Below are 13481 nucleotides of genomic sequence, written 5' to 3' on the forward strand. Positions count from 1 at the left end.
GAATAAACTGGTTTAATAAAAAGGACTTGTATCACTAAAGTTCCTCGAAAAGCATTTCTACCGGAAATTATCAAACAAGCAGATACGTAACACTTATAATGATTAGAATGTCTTGATTTACCAGTTGGATACTCTCGCTATTAACCAGTACTGAATATAACTAACTTAATATACTTATAATGATTAGAATGTCTTGATTTACCAGTTGGATACCCTTGCTATTAACCAGTACTGAATATAACTAACTTAATATACATATTATAATTGAATGTACTGATTCACCAGTTGGATATCCTTGCTATTAATCAGTAATGACTATAACTAATTTAATACACTTATAATGACTAGAATCTACTGACTTACTGGTTGCAATATTTCAGCCATAATTCCCATAATATCTCATGACATTCAGCCAGCTTGAGAGGTTTATGTTAGTCATAAATTCACATTAAAATAACAGTGTGAAATTATTTTCAACATAAATAATAATAAAAACATATTACATTCATTAAACAATTAAACAGTAAAGAAAAATCAGTTCAATATATTCACTAGAATCGCTTTGTGCTTAAATCAGTGTTAAATCTAAATTTTTCCTTTAACAATTACCAGCTTTTTGAACTCACTTCGCATTAGTTTAATAAAGAGGTGATGTAGATTCAATACAACATTCAATAGAATGTATTTTATGTGCAGATTTGTGTCATAGAAACAATTAAGTTGATAATTTTATGTATATATGCCTTTACGGCACAGAATTGTCTAGATTTATGTACCACATAAACACAAAAAGTTATAATTTTTGTACACTGAAAATGTATTTCCAACAGGTACTTACTTCCACTCACATACATAGCTATTCTCGTTCAGTGCTTCCCTTTATTTGCAAAAATTTGTTTTTGTATGGCACAAGCCTTTCACTCCCATGCACCTGTCAATTCATATGGTTTAACTGATTCTCATATGCAAATTATAATGCTACAAACCTCTACCAATAGTAGTAACACACACCCACAAGATTCATGTGTCTCCCTCTATACTATTCTACTTAATTATCACTTAGAGTTTAGGCAGAAATATAAGCACCAGTTGACAGCAGGGAGAAAGGGTAGGCGAAAGTAAGTACTTGTTGGAAATACATTTTCAGCATGAGAAAATTATAACTTCTGACAAGGTACTTTACTTCCACTCATATACATAGCTAGAATCCCACACTGAATAGATGAGGGACTGGTTTGAGGGACAAAGTAGAAGCATTCTTTGAAAGGACACCCTAGCGAGGGAAACCTATAATAAAAGGATTATACATCGGTAACCACACCACTCCTGTACCTGGTATACTCTTCACCCAGATGTGGAAAAGGTGCGACAGGTCCGGGCACAAAATTATGAGGAACACATCCCAAAGGGAGAGAAAACTGTTGGACAGTGATCCTAACCACAATATATTATAATTTCAATCTCCTTTATGAAAAGAATATGGATAAACTAAGGGATGTGCCCTAAGTGTAGAGTGGCTAGGGCACGACGAACTGCACAAGGCAAGTGAACTGCGTCCAAAACTTGACCACTTGGACCCGACATCCATGCAGGGGTAGGACGAGGATCATACCATTGGTAAGTCAACTACAATTCAAAATTCAACCACTAGGAACTGACATTCATGCGAGGGTAGAAAAGACGATTTTTAATTTACACCTCAAGTTCAGTTGACCAGAGGGAGAAATCCCACCACCAATTTGTGAACAGGGCACATGTGAGCAGAGTGAAATAACACACATATATATCCCATTCAAATAAAACAGACTGGAACCACCTCAAATGTAGTAACATTCTTGATATAAAGACATCGAGAGGTAGCACAAGAAGAAAAGCAGAACAACCAACAAGTGCACCCACCATGACCCACAACACTAGGGTAGTGCACTGGAGGCAATTAGAGTGAGGGACAAGGGGCATCCTGAACATATGTGTGGGGACTTACGTTGATTGGTTCAGCTCTAAATCCAAAACTCAACCACTGGAAACTGGCATCCATGCTGGGGTAGGATGAGGGATCCAAATCAAAGAGGTGAACTGCATTTATGCTGACACACTATCTATGTGAGTACGTCAAGTCAATTTGCTTGCTCTAGATCCAAAACTCCACCACCGAGAACTGACATCCATGTGGGTGTAGGATGATGGATCCCAATCGCACTACATGATTGTGGACAATATGTTGATTAGTTGAGCTTTAAATCCAAAACTCAACCACCAGGAGCCAACTTCCAAACAGAGGTAGGATAAGGATACCCAATTGTTATGTCATCACACTCCAAAGTTACAAAATCCCCTCGGACAAACGTGAGCAGAGATAGAACATCATTGCAGGAAGAAAGTGAACCAAAGCACGTTGGACTGCCATACCTGCCATGATGTTGACATGGTAAGACCTTTCATCGATAGACCATTGTCCTGAGGCTTCCTGCTGATCAACCCACATCACACAACTTTGGAGATGAGCATCAGGAAAGAGAAACAAATCCAGATGAGGGGAAGGAATCAGTAAACCCAAACACATGGGAGATATATTCAATCACCAATGCATAGAGTCAAAGAGGGAAGGAGGAAAGTTAAAAGGAGAATCCAAAGGAATCCTATCAAGATACCATGGGTCATGCAGTATCTCCTGTAAAGATCACAATACAAATGTGCCAGACCCAAAGGGAGAAGTGCTTGTACAGAAGCCACATACCCTAATGCGGTAGTACCTCACTAGCTGCAAGATAGTGAAGCGTAATGGTGTGGATAACAGAAAGTTCCATTGAATGCATTTGAGGAGGAGAACGGATGGTCCCGATGGAGGTGGGTGTTTAATAAGACACTCCCCCAAATAGCCAAGATTGTTAGGTAGCTAAAGGGAAAACTTATCCAACTGGAAAATCCAACCATCTGAGCTGCTTATCTATGAAGCAGATGAGTATGTAATCACCACCCCCATTTGGAAGGAGCTAACCGAAGCTAGACATCCAAGTAGTTGTGAAAGTAAAATCCCCAAAAATGTGGAAGTTGGGGAAAATGCAGATCACCTTATAAAAGATATACAGAACTGAAACAAGTCTAAAGGGCACGGCATGAAACTGGTACAGAATTACATGGTGAACAAACCTAAGATAGCATTCTGAGAAATGAAAATTAAGAACATGTACCATGGACATTCCCAGTCCTGCAGAAATGGTTCACCAGATTGTGATCAAAGACTACATATTAAAAACAGGAAAGAATCAAAAATGTGATTGAGGTAGGACCGATCAATCCAAAACTCCAATCAGCATTGAGCATACACGACGTATGGAAAAACCCATAGGTAGGACAGGTAAAGGATGGGAAGGTACAGGTCACGGAACATGATTAAAATTGGAAATGACTCAGAATGAAACAAAAGAACAACCAAATAAAAATAGAATATAGCATCACAGATACACCACATGATGCTAAATGTGCAGGAGTAACACCAGAAAACAGACCAGTGGAGAAAAAGAGCCGACTGTAAGAACATATTAAAAGTGAATGGTAAACAAATGGTACAAGACAGTGTCCCACCTCAGAAGATCTCAAAAGCCAAGAAGACATGTGTAGATGGAAAAAATTGAAGAAGGCAAACACCCCAACATGGAGAGAACGAGGAAGAGGTATCCGACGATAATTCCCTAGTTGTAGAATGAACACCAAAAAAAGTAGGTGTAAGGTAGACATATCCTGTAGGAAAATTGATAGGGTAAGACAAAGCTGTAAACTAGATGGGGGAATAATATGGATAGGGTTAACAGAGACTGCCCTCCATACAGGTGACAGAGGTTCTAGGTACATAGAACCAAGAAGAAAATCTGCCTGATGGTAAGTTAATGCAGACTGAACCAAAGTCTGTGGAGGGCAAGGCATGCAAGTACTCTCTGGGGAAGGGGGGGAAAATTATACTGTGAAACGTGTCTAAAAAAGGCTGAGGTAGGCCTAGCAGATTCTGCAGTAGAGGCCTGGGAAAGCAAGCCATAATCAGGTGGAGGGAAAACTGACAAATTCTATGTCATTCTAAACAGGTTCAGCAGTTGTAGGAGGAAGTCAATCAATATCAGAAAAAGGTATGGCAAACCCTGTTTACCAGGGATCCTCACAAACAAAACTAATTGTAAGAAGTATAAATTATAAAGAATTATGAAAATGAAACAGGCAATATAATGTAAATTTAAGTCTGTGTGTAGTGAAATAAACATATGTATAAGATGTTATGTGTTGAAGAACACAAGATATTTAACCTAATTATCAATTTATTTGTAAGAACAACTACAGGTAAACCAAAAATAACAGACATTTGTTAAGCCTAATCAAACTGTGCACGATAAAATATATCACTAAGCTCTAATTCAAAAATCCTAACCTAACAATAATGTACAATACTGGGAGAAGTTTGTGCAGACCCCGGCTCCAGGTGGTCCACACAAACAAAGTTAATATGAAGAAGTATAAAAGATAAATAATAATGAAAATGAAATAGATGTGATATCGTAAAATTAAGTAAGTGTGTATTGACAATAACATGTATATGAGATGTGATGTTTTGATGAAAAAACAACATAGTTAACCTAATTTATGATATACCAGTTAGATGAATTACAGGTAATCCCAAAATAACAAAAATCTACGTTAAGCCTAATCTAACATTATAGGACAAAAGACACAACTAAGCTCTAATTTCAAACCTGAACTTGACTATGAGTATTGACCAATCTAACTAAACTTGTTAGTGAACCCAAATAACTATAGATAATAATATTAATAGTAAAAATATTCAAAACATAACAGTATAACTTCTTATCTTTCCAAAGTTGACGGACCGTATTTCAAAATGTGTGGGCCCCCCGAACTCGAGTCAAGGCCCTACAAAGGTCAGCTCATTGGATGATCAATCTCCTGATGAAGTAAAGCTGATAATTCCCCAGTTGAGGACTGCCACCTGAAGCCTGTGTAAATGTGCTGATAGAAGATATAACCTCCGAAAAGGTAACTTAGAATTTGGAATTCATACTTCATAATGAATAATCAAACACAACCGTGATGGCAGAAAGAAATAAAAAGTTGTAATGAAATATTAAGTTCCATAACTGGGTAGGAATATAAAATAATTCCAGTTTGGAATAAGATACAAATATCACTATTGTATAATCAATAGTAAACTTGTTGAGAAAAATTGATATGAATATACCAAAAAAAAACACTTGAAGAGAGCACAAATGAATTATCTGAACATGAGCACTTCCAAATAAGAAATGTAGTTAGGTAGAAGAGCACAGAGGGAGTCACATGTGTGGCACTACTATTTGTGGAGGTTTGTCGCATGATAATTTGCATAGAAGAATCAGTTAAACCATGTGAATCTAGGGGTGCATGGGAGTGAAAGGCTTGGGGCATGTAAAAAAAAAATTTGGAAATAGAGGGCAGCATTGAACAAGAATAGTTATGTATGTGAGTGGAAGTAAGGTACCTAGTTAGAAAGTAAACGTTTCCAATAAAAAACTTTTGAAAAGTAGATAATGTCATTTTCTTAACAGCTATATGCCTGTAATATGGAACATTTAAATCAAATTTTCAATATTATTACACACCTATCTGAAAATGTATTACTGCGATTGCAGTTTAAAATGTCCACAAAATACACAATTTTTTTATCTTACAGTTTTAAGGACTTGCAGCTATGCTTCATACTATATGACTGAAATATTAGTTGCAGTTCATAAAGCTAAGGAGTTAATATGGGTCAGTATTGTTTAACATCTGTAGTCAAGCCTTTCTGCTTAAGCTAACTACATTATTCTAATTAATCTAAGTTCTTATTATAAATCCGGGTGAAAGCTAAAAATGAATACAAACAATAATGCCAAATATAAGTGTCATTGAATAGGATTATTAGCAAGTTAAAAAATAGATATCAAAGCATAAATATTAGAATAATGGTGTATCTTTCTATGTACTTAAGCCTGCACTAGAGAAATATATACAGATCTGTACTTTGGAATCAGCAAGTAACACATGGAGCATTCATGATGTTTAACACATTCTGTGTTCTCCTATATGGGAGTAGCTTTAAAATAACATTCCATTTACTGATTATCTATATCCAAGTTTCTGAAGTATATCCAGTCTAACTGAAAATAAAAACAACATATGCTAAAACACATACCTTTTCCACTTCTGCTCGAGGCAAGTTAATATCAATATCAGCCTTTAAGTAACTTTCATGAGATTTTTCTGCTTCTCTGAATGCTTTCTCATAAGCTTTTTTAGCCTGTAGATTAAATCAGTGATATGAGAATACACATTTTTATTTTATTTTTATATCTTACATGAAAGCAAAACAATTTTCTAACAGAAAAAACAAAGCATGACTAGTATATAAACAATGACTCTCACAAATTCAAGTTTTTATGTTATAAGCATTAACTATGTTGTATTCACCAGGTGATAATACCCTATATTCAAATTACCTTTTCCTCACAGAATGTTGTACCCTGATGTTTTAATTAAAATTATAACATAGAAAATCAAACATACAAAAAGTTGGGGGGGAATTTGCAGGCACCATCTACAGATACAAGTGCAAGTTCTGAGATTATCTCTATCAATATTAGTAAGAAGGCACGCATAATCATTCATGACTCCTCTGGCCACTTTTGTGCTAAAACCAATCCAAGCATCAGAGAACAAGTCATGGTAAGTCACTGAGGTGGGAAGCCAATAACAATACAAATGACATAGTTGAATATCACCAAAATTATCATTCGAAGCTTAAGAAAATATACTTATTTTTGTTTAGCTACATGATGGTCTAAATTCTATGTAGTTGACTGTGTGACATCTAGTTGGAGTTTTGAAATGTTATTCCACAACAGTAAGGCTCTTGTGTCAGCTTTAACAACTTAACACAGCAGAGAGAACAGGGTTGAGCAGACATCACAAGTTCCTGACCTTAAGAATTTTATATTTGAACAGATCATAAAAGAAAATGAATAAAATGATAACTGAACGAAGTGAATCCTATCTAAAAGAAAAACCTGATTTCATAAAGCCTGAAATGTTGTAAGTACATAACTGATATTGTTCCAGTTGTGGATGCAGTACAGGAGTAATGGCCGAAAAATGCAAATTTCATGGAAAGTGTTCCCCTCCTGAGCTGGCTAAACCTAATGATATATTGTCAGGAATTCAGTGATAAGTAAAATGGAATGATAATGCCATTTAAGGAAAGGGTCATAATAACTTAATTCTCTCAGAAATATCGCTGAAACTTAATTGTGGGGATGAAGGTATAAATAGGTCACTAGGGTTGAACACTAGGCTTAGGTCAATACATAAGAATGTGCGGGTCAGCTGGTTGTATTTGTAGGATCGGTTCAATAGGAAAAGGGAGCTTTTTTGGATGGATGGTTCACATGTAAATAGGGTAGGTCTAACTTGTTTATAAAGGCTACCAACTCAACTGTAATGGTAGTTCTAAACTAAAGAAAATTATTGTGTAGTATCAAAGTACAAAAGTAGTTTCAATGTTAGGCTAAATTGTTATTATTCTAATGGTAGAAGTGCAAGAAATAAAATGGATGACTTTAGAATGCTGGTTGGAACAGAGGATTTTGATGTAATGGATATAAAAACTTGGTTAAATGTAAACAATTTTGATGACAGGAATTCCTTTGAAGTACAGAGTTATGAGTTTTTAAGAAGAATAGAGTACTAAAAAGAGAGGAGAAATAGCTTTATATGTAAAATGCGAGTTACATTCTATTTAAGATGAGAATATCCAAGCTAATAGCAAGGAGGTTGAATCTATTTGGATTTCTGTTATGGGTTATAATGGGAGAAGGCTTTTAGTTGGAATTTGTTACAGACCACCAGATAAGATAAAGAATTCAGCTGTTAATGAGGTTATAATTACGAGATATTTTAATTTCAGGTATATCGAATGGGAGATGTTAAATTCAAGTCATGAGGGAGGCAGGTTTTTAGAAATCAGGTGGACTCACAAAGGTAATATAGCACAAAATTAAAGAAAAGCATTATGTATTTAAACAGTTTAAGTTGCAGGCAAAGATGGGAGATTTGGAAGATTATAGAAGATCAAAAAAGTTGGTTAAAGGGAAACAGAAAATCAAAAACTATAGGAAAAAGGTTGGTTGAAAAGGTAAAAATAAATAGTAAAGATTTGTTTACATATATTAAGTTTAGTAAACTGTTAGGATGGAAGTAGGGTCTTTGAGGGATGGTACAGGAAGGTTCATATTTGATACTAATGTAAATGCTGGGTTATCAAATTCTACTTTTTCTTCAGTTTTTTTACCAATGAAGATCTAAGCAATATTCCTCATCTTAAACAGTTTCTAGATGGAAAGAAGAATGAACAAGATGATTACATTAGTTCTGAACTTGTTAAGGAAAAACTAGGAAGTATAAAGAATGATAAAACTCTTATATCACATAACATTTTCAAAAGGGTTTAGAAGAAGGTTAAAGAATGGATATGTGAGCCACTTGCTACTAGTTTTTGTAAGTCCTTTACTAGTGGGCAGGTGTCAGATGATTGGAAGTTGGCTAAGGTTACCCCTTTTTTTGAGGAAGGTGATAATAAATGTCTGAGTAAATATAGGCCAACATAAGTAGTGGGAAAAGTATTTGAAAGTCTGATAAAAAAGTTTTGCAAAGTCATTTAACAAAGTTTAAAAAATTGTTGGATAGTCAATATGGTTTCTCTTGGGGATAGACTTGCCTTACTAATCTTTAGAGATTCATTAAATATGTTACTGCTTATACAGATGATGGTACAGGCATGCATTTAGTGTATCTGGATTTTAAGAAAGCATTTTACAAGATGCCACATAAAAGGTTTGTTAAAAAAAAAATATCTCAGTAGGTTTGGGGGGATAGATTTGCTCATTGCATAGAAAAATGGATGGAAGGAAGAAAGCAGAGGGATGTTATAAATGGAGTTCAGTCAAACAACTGTATTCAAATTTGCTGATGATATTAAGTTCCTGGGTTTTGCTGGCTGTGAGAAGGATGCTGTTGCTTTACAAAAAGGTTTAGATTTGGTGTGTTGGGCATATAAATGGAAGATGGCCTTTAATTACAATAAGTGCAAAGTAATGCACATGGGAGATTATAACTTGAATTTGAGTATAATTTTAATGGGAATAACCTTAATAGAGTTATGGGAAAAAAGATCTTGGTGTTCTAGTTGATAACTCTCTTAAGATACCTAAGCAATGTGCTGTTGTTAGTGGCATCGCAAACAGAATTTTTGGTTGTATCAACAAACATGTTGAATATAAGTCTAAAGAGGTTGTAATTTCATTGTGTGATAGATCATTGTTTAAAGCAAATTTGGAGTATTGTGTCAGTCTTGGGCTCCTTACCTTAGGAAGAACATTGAACTCTTATAAAGGGTTCAGAGGAGAGCTACTAGGATAACACCTAGGATAGGAAGGTTGTCATATGAGGAGAGGTTAGATCTCCAAAATTGCTTTCTCTCAAAAATGAGATAGATGGAATCTGATTGAAATGTTAAGAGAATTGATAGTATTCATGCACCATCTTTTTTTGACTTAATGGTGAGAATGCTAGGACTAGGAGACGTACATTTTGCTGAGTATGAATCATCTTCAGGTAGACAGCATTAGTTTTATAACACAGTGGTTGACTTTTGGAATGAGTTGCTTTTAGATGTGGTTGATGGCTGGCTTCGAGTGTTTTACTTTAATTTTAAAATTTAGTTTAGTGGATGAAATGGCCTAGACAGACCAATAGATCCCTTGTTGTCCATAAATTATATGTATATATGTATGTTGTTAGCTATGCTTGTCCTATTTGTTAGATTCCCTTAAAAGGGACATTATAATTCCAAAGGCCCTGGAGTGGATTGGATCTTGAAGTACAAGCACCTTATGCAGACGGAGCTCAAAGAAAATGTACTGGCTATGGTTCAGGGCAAGCTCCTTAAAAAAGCAGACAAATGGTACTATGGAGTCAAATAATGCCAGAACATGCAGAGTCAACCACTCATTCCACCTAGAACTAGACTAGTGTTGTTGGAAGAATGAAGTAAGAAGCCTGGTACAGTTCTGTCCTCTTAGGCCTAATATGCTGGAAGACAAGTGGACTGTTTTTTAATGGATTTTCCTCATTTCAAGTTTTTCCTACTGAAAATTTCCTTGAGATATATAAAACCTTAAGAAAAAGAACATGAAAAAGTCTTTAAACACCTGCAAAGTTGCAACAGATTTTTCCTACCTAAGGTTTCTACACAGATATGTAAATATCATCTGTTAAGGAATGAAAAACAAAATTATGAAACCCCATAAAACAAGTGTTTTCAAAAGATAAACTTTTTCATCAGGGGTAAATTTGTTAAGCAATGTTTCTTTTCCTACTAAGTTCTTTCTCATGAAATAGTAGAACCACCTGGTTTCTACTAATGTGTAAAGATTTTCCTTAATGAGTGTAACATAAGGACAATTTAAGACCATCAGCAATAATCCAAGCTTAATCCTTTCCCTATTCAGAGTTTTCCCAAGGGCAAGAAAAACCAGTTTATGACAAGAACAATTTACATCTCTTCCCAAAAAACAAAATCTTATGAACAATTAAAATTCTCTAGTCACTTAAAAAAAAAGTGAAAGTCCTAATTATCTGCCAAAAATGGGTAGGTAATCTTAAACAATGTATGTCCCTTATTCAAATATGCTTACTATTTTCATAGTATATAATATCAACCATTCAATCAAAGGTCCAAACCACATGCTTGCAGCTTATTTTGTTACAAGGGCTAATTATTAAGTAACATACAAAAGTAAAGATATATATTGTAATACTTTTATTACTCTGATTATCATTTAACTCTCTATGTCTCTTTACAACTGTTTCCTTTCAGCTTCTATGGGAAGGGAATTTTATTTAATCTTTTAATAATTAAAATTAACTTAGCCCATTTTTCAATATCCAAAGTTCAAGAGATTTTAAGAATGTGATATTTAGATACATTTATATCCTACAGATAGCTGTTAGAAGTAAATACAAGATTTAGGTCCTGTAAACATTATGCGGAGAATAATCTTGAACATTAACAATGAAGAAAAACAAATAGACACAAATTACCAAATAAAGGGAAAAAATTACTAACATGTGTAGGTTTTAGTTTACTGGTCAGTTTACACAGAATTTACTCTACCCCAACTCGTACTAATTTGTACAAGTATCTTTACTATTCCTTGAAGTGAATAGTGGTGATAATGCTTGACAAATACATACAGGGATCAATCTAGTCTCATTATGATGTAGGCATCATGTAATGTGAGACTTTTTGTCTAAAGTTTTGATGTGACTTGAAGATTAGTATGTATAGTAGTTTATTTGCTTCTACCAGATGGTGGCATTGATAAATTCAAAAAGAAAAGAAAACAAATATACAGTACATGTACAGACTAAGTATGTATATATATATTAAGTAAAAATCATTAACAAACAAATAAATTAGCTAAATGTTCAAGTCAGTGTGAACAGAATTTTAGCCACTCCAGTACAGTTTTGTCTACACAGTTTTTCTAAGCAAATCACTGACTGGTTAGAGTAACCACTGTGTGATTACCCAATAGCTGAGTGATAGTTCTGCTAGGAAGGCAGGGTAAGACTGCAAACCAATTAACTCCTTATGTCAACTAAGTCAAATACTTCACATGCAGTGACTATAGCTTCTAATTCAACTTAAATGAGGTTAATCAATTATTACAAGACATTGGACTAATATTTTGCATCTAAACTTTGCTCAATATATTAGAAAGTAAAGATCGTGGTGCTGAAAAAAAACCCCACAGTAAATGGAACAAACTGTTAGAAAACAACATGAGACTGAACAGGATGCACAAATGTGTCGAAACTAGTCCGATATCAGACTTCTGACAGTTTCTTCCATTTATTGGGTTGTTTTTTTTCACAATATTGTTTTCTTTTATTATTGATTACAATGCTCTTTCACCTGTAGGTGATCTTTCAACCAACCATTTGTCCTTTAGACATTTTACTGCAAATCACTACCTGAAAGCTCAGAAAACAAGAAACAATATTTATTTTCAGTTATTAGTTTTTCAATCAACTAATCATCCTAACTGCTAGTCAAACAGTTAATCCTAGCCATAATGATTAGGAGGTCTTCTTTGGCATCTGCATTGATCATTAGACCAGACAAGCTGCTCCTTGCATTTCCTCTTGGATATTCAGATATCTACTGTCAGTTTTTTTCTTCCTGACCATTATTGCTCTTGAGAAGCTCATCTGAGATGTATAGTTTGAACTTGTTAAGGTGTTTGATATTCTTACTTGTGGTACAAGAATGCTGTAGCTCATAGCTTACCTCACTGATCTGTCAAAGGGAGAGATATAGGCCACTGAGTTACTTATGTGCTGCAAGCATATATTACAGTCACATACAGTTATCAGACTCAAACGTTTGTTCCACTAATGTTTGTTATAGCTTCTTTTATGATGCATGACCACTTTATCCATTTGCTGATGCACATCAACTATTGTAAACGTATACATTCCATATATTTCTGTGGTCATTACAACCTTTGTGTACTGGATGGAAGGAAGGCCTTACACTAGATCCACTGAAAGCTATACTTTTTGTTTGAACTTCAGGAGAACAACATGTTAACTGTTGCCCACTTACATGGCATATCATCATAAAACAGTGTAAGTGCTCATCCAAATTTAGGTTTCACATACTTAATAAGCATACACTCAACAGTGTGCACCTCACTTGAGTCTGCACTCAACTGATTATACAAATGCCATACATTACATACATCAATACTATGTTTACCAGTTTTTGATGGTCATACTTCTCCTTGTTGCATGGCAAGAAGCACCCAAGCTATGTTTGTAACTTTCAAACACTTCTCACAAAGCTCTTGAGTGGTTAATTGTAGTATCTATCCAAATGCAGAATTGTCACTGCTCCTATGGTTTGTTGTCACTTCTGCTGCAAGGGTTTTGAAAACATTTAATAAACAGACAAGAACTTTCTAAGTTGGCGAGATAATTCACCAATTTCAATGTTGTTGACCAGGATGGTATTGTACAGTGAAGTTGTAATCTTGCAGCATTATCAAGTGCACAATTATATCTTTTGAGTTACTGAAGTTCAACCATTTTAGTAATTGACAGTCTATTTGAATGGTGAACTCCCTACAATACAAGTAGTAGTGATAATATTTGACAAATACTATAGCTACAAGCAGTTCCTTCTTTGTTGTACACTATGATATTCAGAAGCAGTTAGCTTGTTTGTTTGTTTGTTTTTAATTATGCACAAAGCTACACAAGGGCTATCTGTGTTCTGCCCACCACGGGTATCGAAACCCGGTTTCTAGCGTTGTAAGTCCGCAGACATACCGCTGTGC

The 13481-nt window shown here is 34.9% G+C and overlaps 1 protein-coding gene across 1 annotated transcript in view; it reads right to left on the reverse strand.

Moving 5' to 3' along the window:
- Window positions 1-5581: 5581 nt before the first annotated feature.
- The window catches only part of LOC106465774 (formin-binding protein 1 homolog), a 27793-nt gene continuing 19893 nt past the window's right edge, over window positions 5582-13481 (reverse strand). The window contains exons 6-7 of the mRNA XM_022393706.1: window positions 6218-6322; window positions 5582-5596 (exon numbers count right to left, since the gene is read on the reverse strand). Coding sequence (XP_022249414.1) covers window positions 5582-5596; window positions 6218-6322 — 120 coding nt within the window. The remainder of the gene's footprint in view (window positions 5597-6217; window positions 6323-13481) is intronic.

This window comes from Limulus polyphemus, unplaced genomic scaffold (assembly GCF_000517525.1).
Source record: "Limulus polyphemus unplaced genomic scaffold, Limulus_polyphemus-2.1.2 Scaffold2047, whole genome shotgun sequence".
Classification (NCBI taxonomy): domain Eukaryota; kingdom Metazoa; phylum Arthropoda; class Merostomata; order Xiphosura; family Limulidae; genus Limulus; species Limulus polyphemus.